The 12,894-nt window shown below is 46.0% G+C and overlaps 1 protein-coding gene across 2 annotated transcripts; it reads left to right on the top strand.

The window, feature by feature from the left end:
• The first annotated feature begins 1,058 nt into the window (after nt 1–1,058).
• LOC149362525 (sulfotransferase 1B1-like) lies at nt 1,059–8,780 on the top strand. Of its 2 annotated transcripts, none has more exons than XM_089569740.1 (2): nt 1,059–1,139; nt 7,806–8,780. In XM_089569740.1, exon 2 carries the CDS (start codon nt 7,821–7,823, stop codon nt 8,778–8,780), a length of 960 nt encoding a protein of 319 aa, XP_089425866.1. In that variant the 5' UTR covers nt 1,059–1,139; nt 7,806–7,820. The 2 variants fall into 2 exon arrangements, with proteins under 2 accessions (XP_089425866.1, XP_089425867.1); XM_089569741.1 differs by lacking the exon at nt 1,059–1,139 and adding an exon at nt 1,832–1,956.
• Nucleotides 8,781–12,894: the final 4,114 nt, after the last annotated feature.

Raw genomic sequence — 12,894 nt, 5'->3', positions numbered from 1 at the left:
AGCAGGTCTTGAAATTACAATGTTCAAATTTTATCTGTGAAGCTCGAGGTTGTGTAGACGTGCAGAATATGAAGGCGCCTCAATAAAGCATATGTTTGCAGGCAGCACAATCGTGTCCTCCGTAATGTGGGATTTGATGATAATGAGTGTTACGAGTTGCCTGCTTTGATCGTGCTTCATCATAGCGAATAACCTATTGAGCTATACGTGCAGATAACCTGAAAAGTTAAGCTGTTGCCTATGGCGTAAAATTTACAGGTTTATTTTGAGATGCGAGCGTTGCATCGACTGCGAAGTGCCCCCACGTGTGGAACCAATCTAAGTGACAAAACGGCAAGTGACACAAGTCCTCAGGGTGGTGAATTTCATACAAGACAATTTGCCAGATTTCAGCAGTGCTGAGGGTTTCTTGGAGATATGTTTTTATTTGTGAACACTTCATTCACATATTTCCGATATTACTTTTTTCTACGTTTTATTATAATACGTTAATAAGAAATTTTCCCGACGAAGCATGGTAAAGGAAGTGTTAAAAAAATATCTTATTTTGATTAGAACATGGAATTAACTTTTTAAACAACGAAAGGCAGTGTTCTCTTGAGCGCCATATTAATTTCGCGCGCTGCGGGCGTCCTTCATTTCAGGCTGGCTTTTTGAGGGACCAGAAACTCGACTATCGGCAGTGCTACAGAAAAAGGGCGTCGCAAGAGAGCTAAACGGTTCCAAAAGGCAGTTACATCACCAGCGCAAGTTGAATGAGCAGACCCCGCTTAGCGAGAGAGCGATGTGAGAGAAGGAGAAAGAGGGCGGCGGAAAAAGATCTGAACACATTGCTCTACACCGGGCGATGACTCAAAAACGTGAGTCTCTCAAAATGGTTGGTGACCGGGTCGTTATCTCTCGCAAACAGAACATTGCCCAAGGTTGTCGCAAGACGAACGCCACATGCCGAGAGAAGCAACGAATGGTAGAGGGTGCTGCTTCCACAAAGTGACGTAGAGTGTGCGTGTTCGCTACGGCGGACTATAAACGCGCCTTTCTCCCGAGCGCACACCTTTCCCGAAGCCTCTCGCTAAGCCGGACGCCTGTGTCAAGAGAGGCGACGAAAGGGCCCAGGATCCGTTGCCAGTAAGTTGACGGTGAGTTCAGCTAGGCGTTTAAACAAGCGCTCCGCAAAGAACTTCATTGTACTGAAACAATTACACTTTCTCGCTGATTTGTGGAGTGCGCCGGTGTTGGCAGTGCAGTATCTGCTCAGGGCGATTAGGTGGACCGTCCGATTGTTGTCCGTAGTGTATTGCGGAATGGTTTTCCCCATTTTTAACTCTAAGCTGCCGCGGTGGCGGGCAGAACATGCGAATTCGATCGCGGCCGAGGCGGTCGAATTTCGATGGCGGCGAAATTCTTGAGGACCGGGTACTTGCCGATGTGAGTGGACGTTAAAGAACCCCAGGTGGTCGAAATTTCCGGAGCCCTTCACAACGGCGTCCTTCACAGCCTGAGTCATATTGGGACTTCAAACACCCCATAAAATAAACATTTTAATTATATTCAAGCAACTTACGGCCAGCAGAATTTGAGTTCCGAATTATTTGTGTCCTGATAAGATAACTCTATCTGCGGTAATTTTTTTAAGTTAAACGTATGCAAAGAAACCAACTGGGTAGGGTTGTGCGCAAAAGGTAACGGAGAATACACACACACACGCGCACGCACGCCCGCCCGCCCGCACACGCGCACGCACACACATACACGTACTTATCCTTAGATACACAAACATACATAGACACACTCATGCGCTTGCACTTTGTTTTCCAGAAACCGGAAGCGTGTCCTGCTGTAAAAGCTAAAATGACGAGGCCACGGAGACCCTACACAAGTCCTTAATATACCTAGGTTTAATATACGAACCCCATTCAGTGTGGCGACCTCGTATCAAAAGTATTGTCCTGAAAGGTGAGCGCGCTTTCGGTCGCATGACAAGAATCAGCAATAATAAATGTGGTATGCGCAGAGACATTCCTTTATTTCTATATATGACGTACGTAAAACCAATTTTGGAGTTCGGTAGCGTTCTGTTCTCCGGTCGTCCAAGATGCAAAATTCAACCTCTGGTGCTTTTGGAGAAGCGAGCTATACGGCTTTGCCCGGCTTTGCTGAAGTTAATGGCGGATGTTCTCTGTCTAGAAGCACACGAACGGGACTTGAACTCTAGCTCCAGCTTCCCACATTGCGCACCCTTCTTACGTGGACTTGAGGTGATTACTGGAGTGGGTCCAAATAGTTTTTGACACACGTTCTTTTGTATCTAGATAAACATCGGCCGCATTATCAGCTGCCTGAAGTTGTGTTTACCGATTACCTGCTGTCTAAAATTGCAGTCATGCTTAGGTCCGTGGAGTGCGTTATCAATGTGCAGGCTGCTCCAGCTGTATGCTTCGACCATACGGTGCCACAGTACGCAAAGAACTTAACTGTGAATGCGCTAAATGGCCTCCTGGAAGAATATCTGCTCCAGCATCCGAGCCACGCAGCCATTTTTACAGATGCCTCTAAACACACCGAGAAAGCAGACGTAGGTGTTTATTTCCATGCTCTAGATTGGAGTTTTCTGTCCTGGTCCTAGCTTACAGCCAATTTTTACTACTGAAATGCTCGCTATTGATTTGGTGCTTCGAAAAGTTCCCCAATATATTTCTCATGTATCCATTCTCTCTGACTGCATCTCAGTCTTGGCAGCTCTTGATATCTCGATGACAAGTCTCCTGTACCGATCCCTAATTTTATTTTGGCCCCTTGATGTGCAAGAAATGCGTTTTCAGAGGATTCCAGTGCACTGTGGTATCACTTCAAATTCGATGAAAGATTTGTTAGTGAAATCAGTCATCAGTGGGCCTGTTGCCTACGACGTTTCATACCTTACCCTGCTGTCTACGTCCAGTCATGGACGTTTCCTTCTACACCCTAACCTCAACCATGAGCTCGTCCTTGCTACAGTGAACTTTGAAGACTTAAAATTCCCATGGAAGGTTCGTTCGTATGCTTCAAGGCAATGTGAGGTTTCTATGAAGCTGCTGCCCTGCAGGACTCCTAGTCTCAACCTTTATTTATGCCGTTCGAATCTATGTGCGTCATGCGGGGACGTTGAATCCTTAAACCATTTCACCCTCTCCCGCCTGTGGTTTGCACGGCAGAGAATTAAGTCTTTGCGAATTTCCCTCGCTCGATTCTGGCTTCCAATTGCTCTCCCCCGGCACCCTTTCGGTGCAACAGTCAGAGGGCATGCCTTTCAGGTGGTGTGTGAGTTTCTTCACAGGTATGTTATCCAGACCGGGGCACTTTTGCAGGGACTCTTCTTTCCCTTTACTTTTCCCACAGAATTTCTTTATAATTATTATGACATCTAAATATTTATTTTAACGCTCACTGCTTTGTTTCCTTCATTATAATTCCAATATTCTGAACATGTTTAAAAATTCGTTATTCGTTTTCCCAGATTCCTCAATTTTTTTTATGAGCCACTAGAGATAAGTATGGATGAATTTTTCACCTGTTCTGATTTGCACCGAACTCTGTGCTTGCACCTATGACATGCGCAATTTTCATAGGGGTGATATGCTAAGCGACCACGTGCTGTGAGACGTTAGGGCATGTAAAAGAAGCAAAGGTAATACTACCCTGGCACTAAGACGCCAGGCACAGCTTCGGGACGCTAAGAGCTACTCTGCGCACAGCAAGATCCGATTCACTTGCTGCTATACAATGAAATTGCCTTGCTAAGTCACTCAGGACATGAACAGCAAAGCACGATCAATGAATTAGACAGGCATAGCAGAACGCTGGGGCTAAAAATTAACAAGCAGAAAACCAAAGTAGTATTCAACAGTCTAGCAAGAGAACAGCAGATCGCAATTGGAGGTGAGGTGCTGGAAGTGGTAAGAGAATATGTCTATTTAGAGCAGGTAGTGACATCTGATGCGGATCATGAGAGAGAAATAACTAGAAGAATATGAATGAGGTGGAGCGCATATGGCAGGTTCTCTCGGATTATGAATGGCAGTTTATCAATCTCCGTCAAGAGAAAAGTATACAACAGCTGTATCTTACCGGTCCTCATCTATGGGGCTGAAACGTGGAGGCTAACAAAGAGGGTTCAGCATAAGTGAAGGACAACGCAGCGAGCTATGGAAAAAAATTATAGGCGTAACGTTAAGAGATCGGAAGCGGGCAAAGTGGGTGAGAGAACATACGCTGCTTAATGGTATCCTAGTTGAAATCAAGAGGAAGAAGTGGGCTTAGGCAGGCCAAGTAATGCGAAGGCAAAATAACCGCTGGTCCTTAAGGGTAACGGATTGCATTCCAAGAGAAGGCAAGCGTAGCAGGGGGTGAGAGAAAGTTAGGTGGGCGGATGAGATTAAGAAATTTTCGGGATTACGATGGCCGCAACTGGCGAAGGACCGGGTTTGTTGGAGAGACACGGGAAGGGCCTTTGCCCCGCAGTGGGCGTAGTCAGGCTGATGATGATGATCATGCAATGCGCTGTTTCTACGCTGATCATCAGTAACACTCAAACCACAATCATTAGGACTCGAAAAGGAAAATGTGCCAACCATTGCACGGACTGCCACTTCCAAACTTTATGTCAAACGGATTCAAAACATAAGAAAACCACGCCCGAGCATTATAAAAGGTCAGCAGGTCAAACTGAATTTACTTTAGCAGGTACAAATAATATGAATTTTTGACCTTGGCTGTGTATCAGGGGAGATAGCCACTGTGCTGTCATATCAAAGGTCTCAGGTTCATTTCCAACCATGGCGAACGTATTCTGATGGATATAAAATACGAAAACCCTCGTGTGCTGAGCGACGACAGCACGTTAAAGGACATCAGGTGTTCTAAATTATACCGGATTCTACAGTTTCTGCATTACTACTATATAAACTATCGCACATAGAGCTGGCGGCAAGCGCAGGCGGAAAGCGAGACAAATGGAGTCAAAGATAACGAGGTCCTCATGAGCAAGAACAAAAAAAGTGTCCTTGCCACCTCTGCAGGTGCCTCCAACACGTTCTATTACGGAGCGCATGCAGGAGAGCAGAGAGGAGATGGAATCTGAGCCGGGGAAGAGGAACCGCTTTTTGAAACTTTTACATTATTAATGCTCTTTTACCCCACTTTTAGGTTCCTGCTGAAAGAACACTCTCATAAAAGCCCGAGAATGAAGCCTTCTAAAGGGTTACAGACACACAGTTTCAGGGTGTCCTTTTTTTACCTTGAAAGAGGCGTACGGGCATAGTAGTCATAAAAATGAGCTCAAGACAGCGCTGTGCAGCTGGAATAATTGACTACAAATGAATTAATGCCGGCGGTTTCTTCCTCGGTCGGCGCGAGAGCTCAGGTGCACCTTGACGGTACGATTAGGCGGCATGCCTCGACTGCCGCAATACAGATGACGCCGGCGTCGTATCCAAGCGATGGTTGTTCCTGAGAACTGCGACCCAGTTCGGGGCTCTCGCAATGAATGGAGCAAGTGGGCCTTAAAGTGTCTTCATGCGGGTTGATATTTCGACCGGCTCCTCTGATTATATTGAAAATTATGTTTAGTCCCGTTCCACTCTACACCTGCGACTGAACCTTTCTTGAAGGCATCTACTTACGCCCATGAAACAAATATTATGACTTGTTTGCTTTTGAAATCTTGCGTCTGCACCTTTTTAAAGCTTCATGCTTCCAAGAAGAATAAGTCATTTCAACTACTAAATGCCCATGTTAAAATGTCACTCTGCTTTGTTTGTGCTGCACAGCAGCTCAAAAGGTGCCCTGCGGAACTTCCCTTCTTATTCACACCTTTCTCATGCAGCAACGCTAAGTAGGCAATTTTTCTCTCACTTTAAAAAAGGCGAATCACACAGCGTTAACTTGAGTTCACAGGCATAAGTGGACGGTTATTTCAGCTAAATATGTCAACAGTTTGAGCACACGCCAAAATTTAAGGTGGGGTGAATTAACAAAATATCCCGTTTCTTCCCCACTTCCTCGTCAGTGTGCGAAATCGACAATGGCGAGGCAAAGATGTCTTATTTGGGCATTTTTGGACTAATGTTCAAATACTCACCGTATATTGTAATGGTTAGTACCAAATTGGTTCTAAACACATTCTCTTCGTTTAAACCAATCAAGTTCATCGTTGCAAGTGTCTTACAAGCCTCAGGGGACTAATCTATGTTCGAAGCGACAGCGTCGACGTAAAACCAGTGGTCATGAAAGGTCCTAGAGCATCAAAAAGAATGGTATAAACCAGAAAATAGAACGCTGAAAAGAAAGCTTTGATATAAGGAACGCACACATTACAACAGTTCTTCCTGCCGCTAGAGAATTTAAATATGATACATCTCACTCGCCGTGGTGGCTCAGTGGTTACGGCTCTCGGCTGCAGACCGAAAAGACGGGGATTCGATCCCTGCCGCAGCGGTTGAATTTAGATGGAGGCAATATTCTAGAGGCTCGTGTACTGTGCGATGTCAGTGCACGTTAAAGAACCCCAGGTGGTCGAAATTTCCGGAGCCCTTCACTAAGGCGTCTCTCATAGCATAGCATGAGTCCCTTTGGGACGTTAAACTCCGTAAACCAAACCAAACCTAATACATCTCAGCCGTTTCCCTAACGTCCAACTATTATTCGGAATCATCAACGGGCCGCAACTGTGTCAGAACCAAAATCATAACAACTACTTGGGAAAAAAGGAACGAACAGCACTGCTGAACTGTCATAGGGCAGCATTTACTTGGTAGCTCGAAGAAATACTCCTAATATCGTCAGACAGGACAGAGAGTACTGGTTCCGATTCTGTGCTGCCAGTAGTACGAAAGCGTCGTTGCGAAAAATATTCAAAGGCACTTTGACTGTGCGTAGAGAGGAAAGCCTTTTCCGCACCACTTTGGCTGCCTTTGTGGCACTGGTGACGCCAGCACTGGATAACGTCACCATAATCAATGACTAACTACGAAGTGATGGCGAATTACTAATTAATGATTGATTACTGATTAGTCACTAAATGATAATTAACTGCTAATTAATGACGCTTTCGCTTCGCGTTTAGGAGTGGAACGCGACAAGGCGTTGTACCGCTACCAGGGAGCCCACGGAACGCCACCACGCGTTCAGCGTTATGCTTTGCCTTTTGAACGCAACGGTCTTTTAGGAAAGGAAATGGCGCAGTAATTCTTTGACATCAAGGTCGTCACCCGAACCGCACCTTAGAGGAAGGGAGGAAGCGGGAGTGAATGAAGAAAAAGAAAGAAGGGCCGTAATGAAGAAAATAAAAAATTTTATTTGAGGAAACGAAGAGAGAGAGAGGCTCGGGACGCGATGGAGAGCGCGTGGCGGTGGCGGCGGCTGCCGTGGCTCGCCAGCTGTGCACTTTGTGACGTCACCCGCTCCTCGAGCATGCGCAGCTTGGCTTTCCAGAGCTCCACGAAAAGGCTTAGCGACTAGCGTAGTGTTGCTTTCGCAAGAAAATGCAGTTTCCCATTATAGGATGAGATCGATTGGAGAAGGGTATCTGTTTCTGATTACCCAAAATACTTGAGTGTTCGTACATTGAAGTTATCACACTATTTTTATTCATGCTTGCGATAAAAACGTGTATTTCGGCTGTTGTGTACTGAACCGAAAGTTTTGGTGGTGCTAAGGAACATGACGGCAACTAGCTCTTCAGAACATTGCGTGGGTCAGTTCTCTTAGTAGTGCTCCACGGCTTAAAATGACTCGTACTAACTCTGCTATTCTTAATGTAATTTCAGAGAGACCTGACAGGCATGCAGCGTCGGACACCAGCGTATAAAATTATAGACGGAGTACCAAGGTGCTTAGGCATTGATCCAAACATCCTAAGCGACAGCATGGAGTTCAGGGCGAGAGAGGGCGATGTCGTGCAATCGACATTTCCGAAGAGTGGAACACACTGGGTACAATTCATTACCCAGTTAATCCTAAGGGAGGGTGAATCCATCACTACGTACGAAGAACTTGCCAAAGAATGGCGGTTTTTAGAGTACGCCGGTATTAAAGAATGGAAATCAACTCTGCCACTGAGAAGCTTTTTGACACATTTGCCATTAACTAAAAGCATCTTGACCGGAGAAGGCAAGTACATCTACGTTGCCCGCAATCCCTGGGATGTGTGCGTATCCTTCTACAAGATGGCGAACAACCTGAGCTGCTACAAGTTCCAAGACGGGACATTCGAAGAGTTTGTGGATGTGTTCGTGAACGGAAATTTTGGTTACGGTGATTACTTCGAACACGTGGCCTCTGGGTATGCGCTCCGAGAGCAGCCTAATGTTTTGTTTATCACCTATGAGGAATTAAAGAAGAACACACGCGAGGTTGTGATGAGGCTGGCACACTTCTTGGGAGAACGATACGGTAGAGCTTTGCAAGAGGATAAAAAGCTACTCGAACAGCTGATACATCATTCGAGCCCTGAATACATGCGCAGCGTGGTGGTCATCAACCTTTCAGAAAATTCATATCCACAGTGGCAATATTTGAATTCTCGAGAGAAGCCGACCTGCAAAGAAGGTTACGAGGGCGACAAAAATCGATACCCTATTGTAACAACCGCCAAGATTGGAGGCTGGAAAGAATACTTCACTCCGGAACTTCTGCGACGAATGGAGTCCAGGATTCGCGAAGCCGAGAAATCTTCATCATTCATGAACATTTGGAAGGATATCAGAGCAGAGGCCATAAAGATTGCTTTTAGGGAGTGCTAAGGACTACATACGTGGTGTGTCGGAAGATAACGCATCAGAGAAATTATTTTCGTCCATGGAAATTATTTTACCCCCCTTGGTCTTTTTGTTGGGCCAATTGTTGATCTTTGCTTATTAAAAATGCAATTTCGGCATTGAGCGGGGCGCTTTTCAAAGACATACAACTTGAAGCAATATGAAAGGAGACATCTAATTTTCACGTCACCACCGATTACTCCTGGAAGTTAGAGCAGGGTGCAATTTTTTACTGAGAATTTATCTGTCAAAATTGCCCGCATGTGGTTTTGTCGGTGATCATGAAGAATAAAAATATGTGGCTCTTTTCAGAACAAAGTTTTGGCTTTCATATTGGCGGTAATTGTATGTTCTGAAGGCAGTTTTCCGGGACGTACGAACACATATTATGTCTGTATACTGTTCGCCTGAGCTTTGAAGGCAACGTTGAAGGAAATGTGTTTGCGCCCAAATATTCCTGGGTGGCCCTTAAAGGAGACCTGTTCGCGCTTGTGTGCGTTCGACTGCCAGTCATGGGTATTGATTCATTTTCGTTTTCTCTTTTTCGTGGTACTACCTTTAACTCAGCTGAAGGTGAAATTTACATGGTCCGCGGGTGAAGCGCGAGGTCCGGTAGTGCAGCTTTTGCTTCAAAACGAATAAACACATTACAGTAGGCGTACCCGTAACTAGTCCTGTCGCATGCAAATTAGCTCAAGCTAGCAGAAGACTGCGTTTATCGAGGGTTTCACTTGAGAATTTGCTACTGGCCAAATAAGTTGCTCAATGCAGAACACAGTGTACCTCATAAAGAGAATTCATACCACCTAGGCGTTCCCGAAAGAAAACGTTCGTGGATCACGTGATGATGGTACTCAAGCTGGTGCAAAGATGTAAAAAGCAAAACGAAACGGATGAACAGTACCGTCCACATTTAAAGGGAACCTGCGCTCAGCGAGTGCCCCTCATCTATAACCGGCGAAAAGCGGTGACACGGTGCGCATGCGCCGTTAATGCGAAGGTGGAGTGAGTTTATCCGTCGTCTGCTACGGCGCTCTCCAGGCGCTTGGCTGGCGGAGGTGGAAAATCTCTGGAATGCGAAGAGTCTATCAAAAATGCAGAAGCAGTTTCCTTGCAGCCGCATAAGAAGGATAATTTCTGCGATGTATATTTGTTTCATTATCTATTCTTATTTATATCGCAGATATGCTTCTTCGTTGTGCAGCTGCGAGGAAAATCTGCTTTTGTATTTTTGGTACACTTGTATACATGCCTTTGTTTCATTCTCTATTCTTATCCGCCGCTGTGCCTCAGTCGTTAGCGAGCGTGGTTGCCGACCCGAAAGACGCGGGTTCGATCCCGGCCGCTGCGGTGGAATTTCTATGCAGCCGATATTCTAGAGGAGCGTGTACCGCGCAATGTGAGAGCAGGTTAATGAACCCCAGGTGGTCGAAATTTCCGGAGCCCTTCACTATGGCGTTCCTCATAGGCTGAGTCGCTTTCGAACTTTAAACCCCCATAAACCACAAACCATTTCGTATTCTTATGAAGCAGGTTTCTGCGACAGAAAAGTGATGCAAGAATTTTTGTAGTTCTCATCCACTTTTTGCTCTGAACCTATGACAACAACCTCCTGTTGATGCATTGCGTCAACTTAAAGCTTAAGGACAATGCTAAGGCCTTTTCCCCGCTTTGGGCAGTGTTGTGTCGGCATGACGCTCGTCGGTACTTAGCTTGTGGTGAATTTGTGCAGAAATAGCGTAATGTGCGGTCACACTTAGCTGCGTCATGATCAGTATCATGTCCAGAGTCGTGATTCCTAATTAACTGCTGGTCCTTGGTGTGTATAAAAGCATGTCGTGTATGCGATGAGCATGTGTGCATGCGCATAATGAAGCGTGCTAAGCATGACACATGAAGTATGGGGTCAGACAAGCATACGATGTCATGACTCATGTCTGAGCGAACATGATATCACATACATGTGATGTTGTCAAGCCGGAAGTGACGCAACCAATCCTGTAGTGATGAGCGGAGGTGATGTCACCATACCGGAAGTTAGACAAAGAAACTTCGCTGTCGAACTGGAAGTTGGAACCGGAAATAGCATAATCGAACTGGAATAGGTGAGGTGCGTTTCCGATGTGAACGCAAAAAATCGAGGGAAAATCTTCGGCGGCCTACATCCGGGTTGCAATCTTGCTCCCACACGCTGCCTGTTGCGTTGCAGTCGCCGTGCATGCCGGCACTCTTTATTCACTAGTTTATTTTATTATGCGGCATCACTCAATGCCCACCATGATGGTAAGGTATGCGTGCGGTGCGTATGTGGTTGTCTTCAGCGCAGAAATATACAATGGGAGAGGAAAGCGTGTTCGCTCGAAGTTAAAAAATGCTTGCGCAGGATGGCTGTTCTGCAGATACACTGTAGTAGATTTAATACGCATTTCATTTAGTTTAACGTGTCAGTCATTAAGCAGCGTTTTCGCTGCACTGCGAAGTGCTGAAACGTGCACAGTTCAGCACACACTGTGTTTTTCTCACAGTTTATATAGACTTCCAGTTGGCTAGCCAACGACCCCGACATACCGCGATGCGAACAGCGCGTCTTTGATTTAGTTGCACTTCTGCGAGAACACGCTGCGAAGGAGAAGAGAGTCGACGTCGCGTTGGTTTTGCGATGATCAAGTACATCCAGCAATCTTGCAGTGGAAATACCTGAGTAGAACAAGCGATATGTTAACACAGCGTCTGACGTGAAACAAGAGAGCAGGGGAGAAAGCTGAAACTGGAAGAAGCTGCAGCAGATGACTTTCCCATAATCCTTTTCCTTGAATCTGAAGACGAACCGCATCCATTGGCTCGAATAAACCGGTAGAGACACAGGGAAGTTGGCCCCTCGAACCTGAGGTGACGTCATCCGACCTGAAGTGATTATCTGAGGCGACGTAGCCAAAGCGGGACTGATAACCTCGAGTGACCTGATCAGGCCGGAAGTGGCGCATGGAAGCTGCGCCGTCCAGCGGATACTGGCAACCGAAAGTGACACCACGAAACCAGAAGTGACAGACATGAAGTATTATGATGTCCCCGGATCGCAAGTCTTTCTGCAATGAATCGGCGGATTCATTATGCTATCGCATTAAATTTAGTGGACGCCTAGACTATGACCCAGCTGACTTGCGGTAGCGCAAGGAACCCGTGGAGCTGTTGCCGTAAAATTACATTTCGCGTACGTCAATTCCGGTCGCCATTTCTGGCTCGATGGCGCAACTCCCGTGCGTCACTTCTGGTTTGATGACATCTCCTTCGGTCGTCACATCTGGTTTGGTTTCGTTATGTTAGGTTCTACAATGTCAGTACAGGTTGCCACTTCCGTGTGTCAGTCCAGGTTAAATGGCGTCGTTTCCGATCATCACTTCTGGTTTGATTGCGCAGCTTCTAGTTGGAAGGCGTCACTTCTGGTTTGTCACTTCTTTCTCGAAGCCGTAGCTTCACTGCGTCGTTTCCGGTTTGGTGAGGTCACTTTCAGTCATCACTAGCCTTTTCGGTGGACCACTTCAAGTTTGATGACGTCATTTCGGGTTGCTATTCCTGGTTAAAACGCTTTGCTTCCATTTTGGTGATACCATTTGTGTCCGTCACTACGAGTTTGATTTTGTTAATTCCGGCTTGGTAATCTCATTTTCGGGTTGGTGACGTCACGTGTATGTGATGTCACACACGCTCAGGCATGACTGATGACATAACCGCATGCCATGTGCACTGCTTAGCACATATCTTCATGCAGATGCACACCAACTGTCTACACGACATGGCTTGCATATACACCAATCAACAGCGGTTATTACGCATAATGACTCATATCTTGGTGATGACCACAATATGACATGATCAGCAACGACCACGTTTCGCGTGACGTGCGCAATCATTCACCTAAATATAACAACACACACCTTGATTTCTACTACCAATACGCAATAAACCAAGTACCGACGGATTGTGACAGCGACATGACGCTCGAAGCCGGGAAAACACATCGACAGGATCCCTACGCTTTCAGATAATAATCGCCCTACTGTACCAACACGGTGTAGTTGTCATTGGTTTACAACAAAAA

The sequence above is a fragment of the Amblyomma mixtum genome, chromosome 2, assembly GCF_055824585.1.
Source record: "Amblyomma mixtum isolate Tamu chromosome 2, ASM5582458v1, whole genome shotgun sequence".
In the NCBI taxonomy this organism is placed as follows: domain Eukaryota; kingdom Metazoa; phylum Arthropoda; class Arachnida; order Ixodida; family Ixodidae; genus Amblyomma; species Amblyomma mixtum.
Note: the sequence above shows the minus strand (reverse complement) of the source record. Positions and strands in the feature narration are given on the sequence as shown.

What these genes read in the sequence shown, in the direction of transcription:
- LOC149362525 (XM_089569740.1), top strand. Translation starts at nt 7,821, where the DNA reads ATGCAGCGTCGGACACCAGCGTATAAAATTATAGACGGAGTACCAAGG.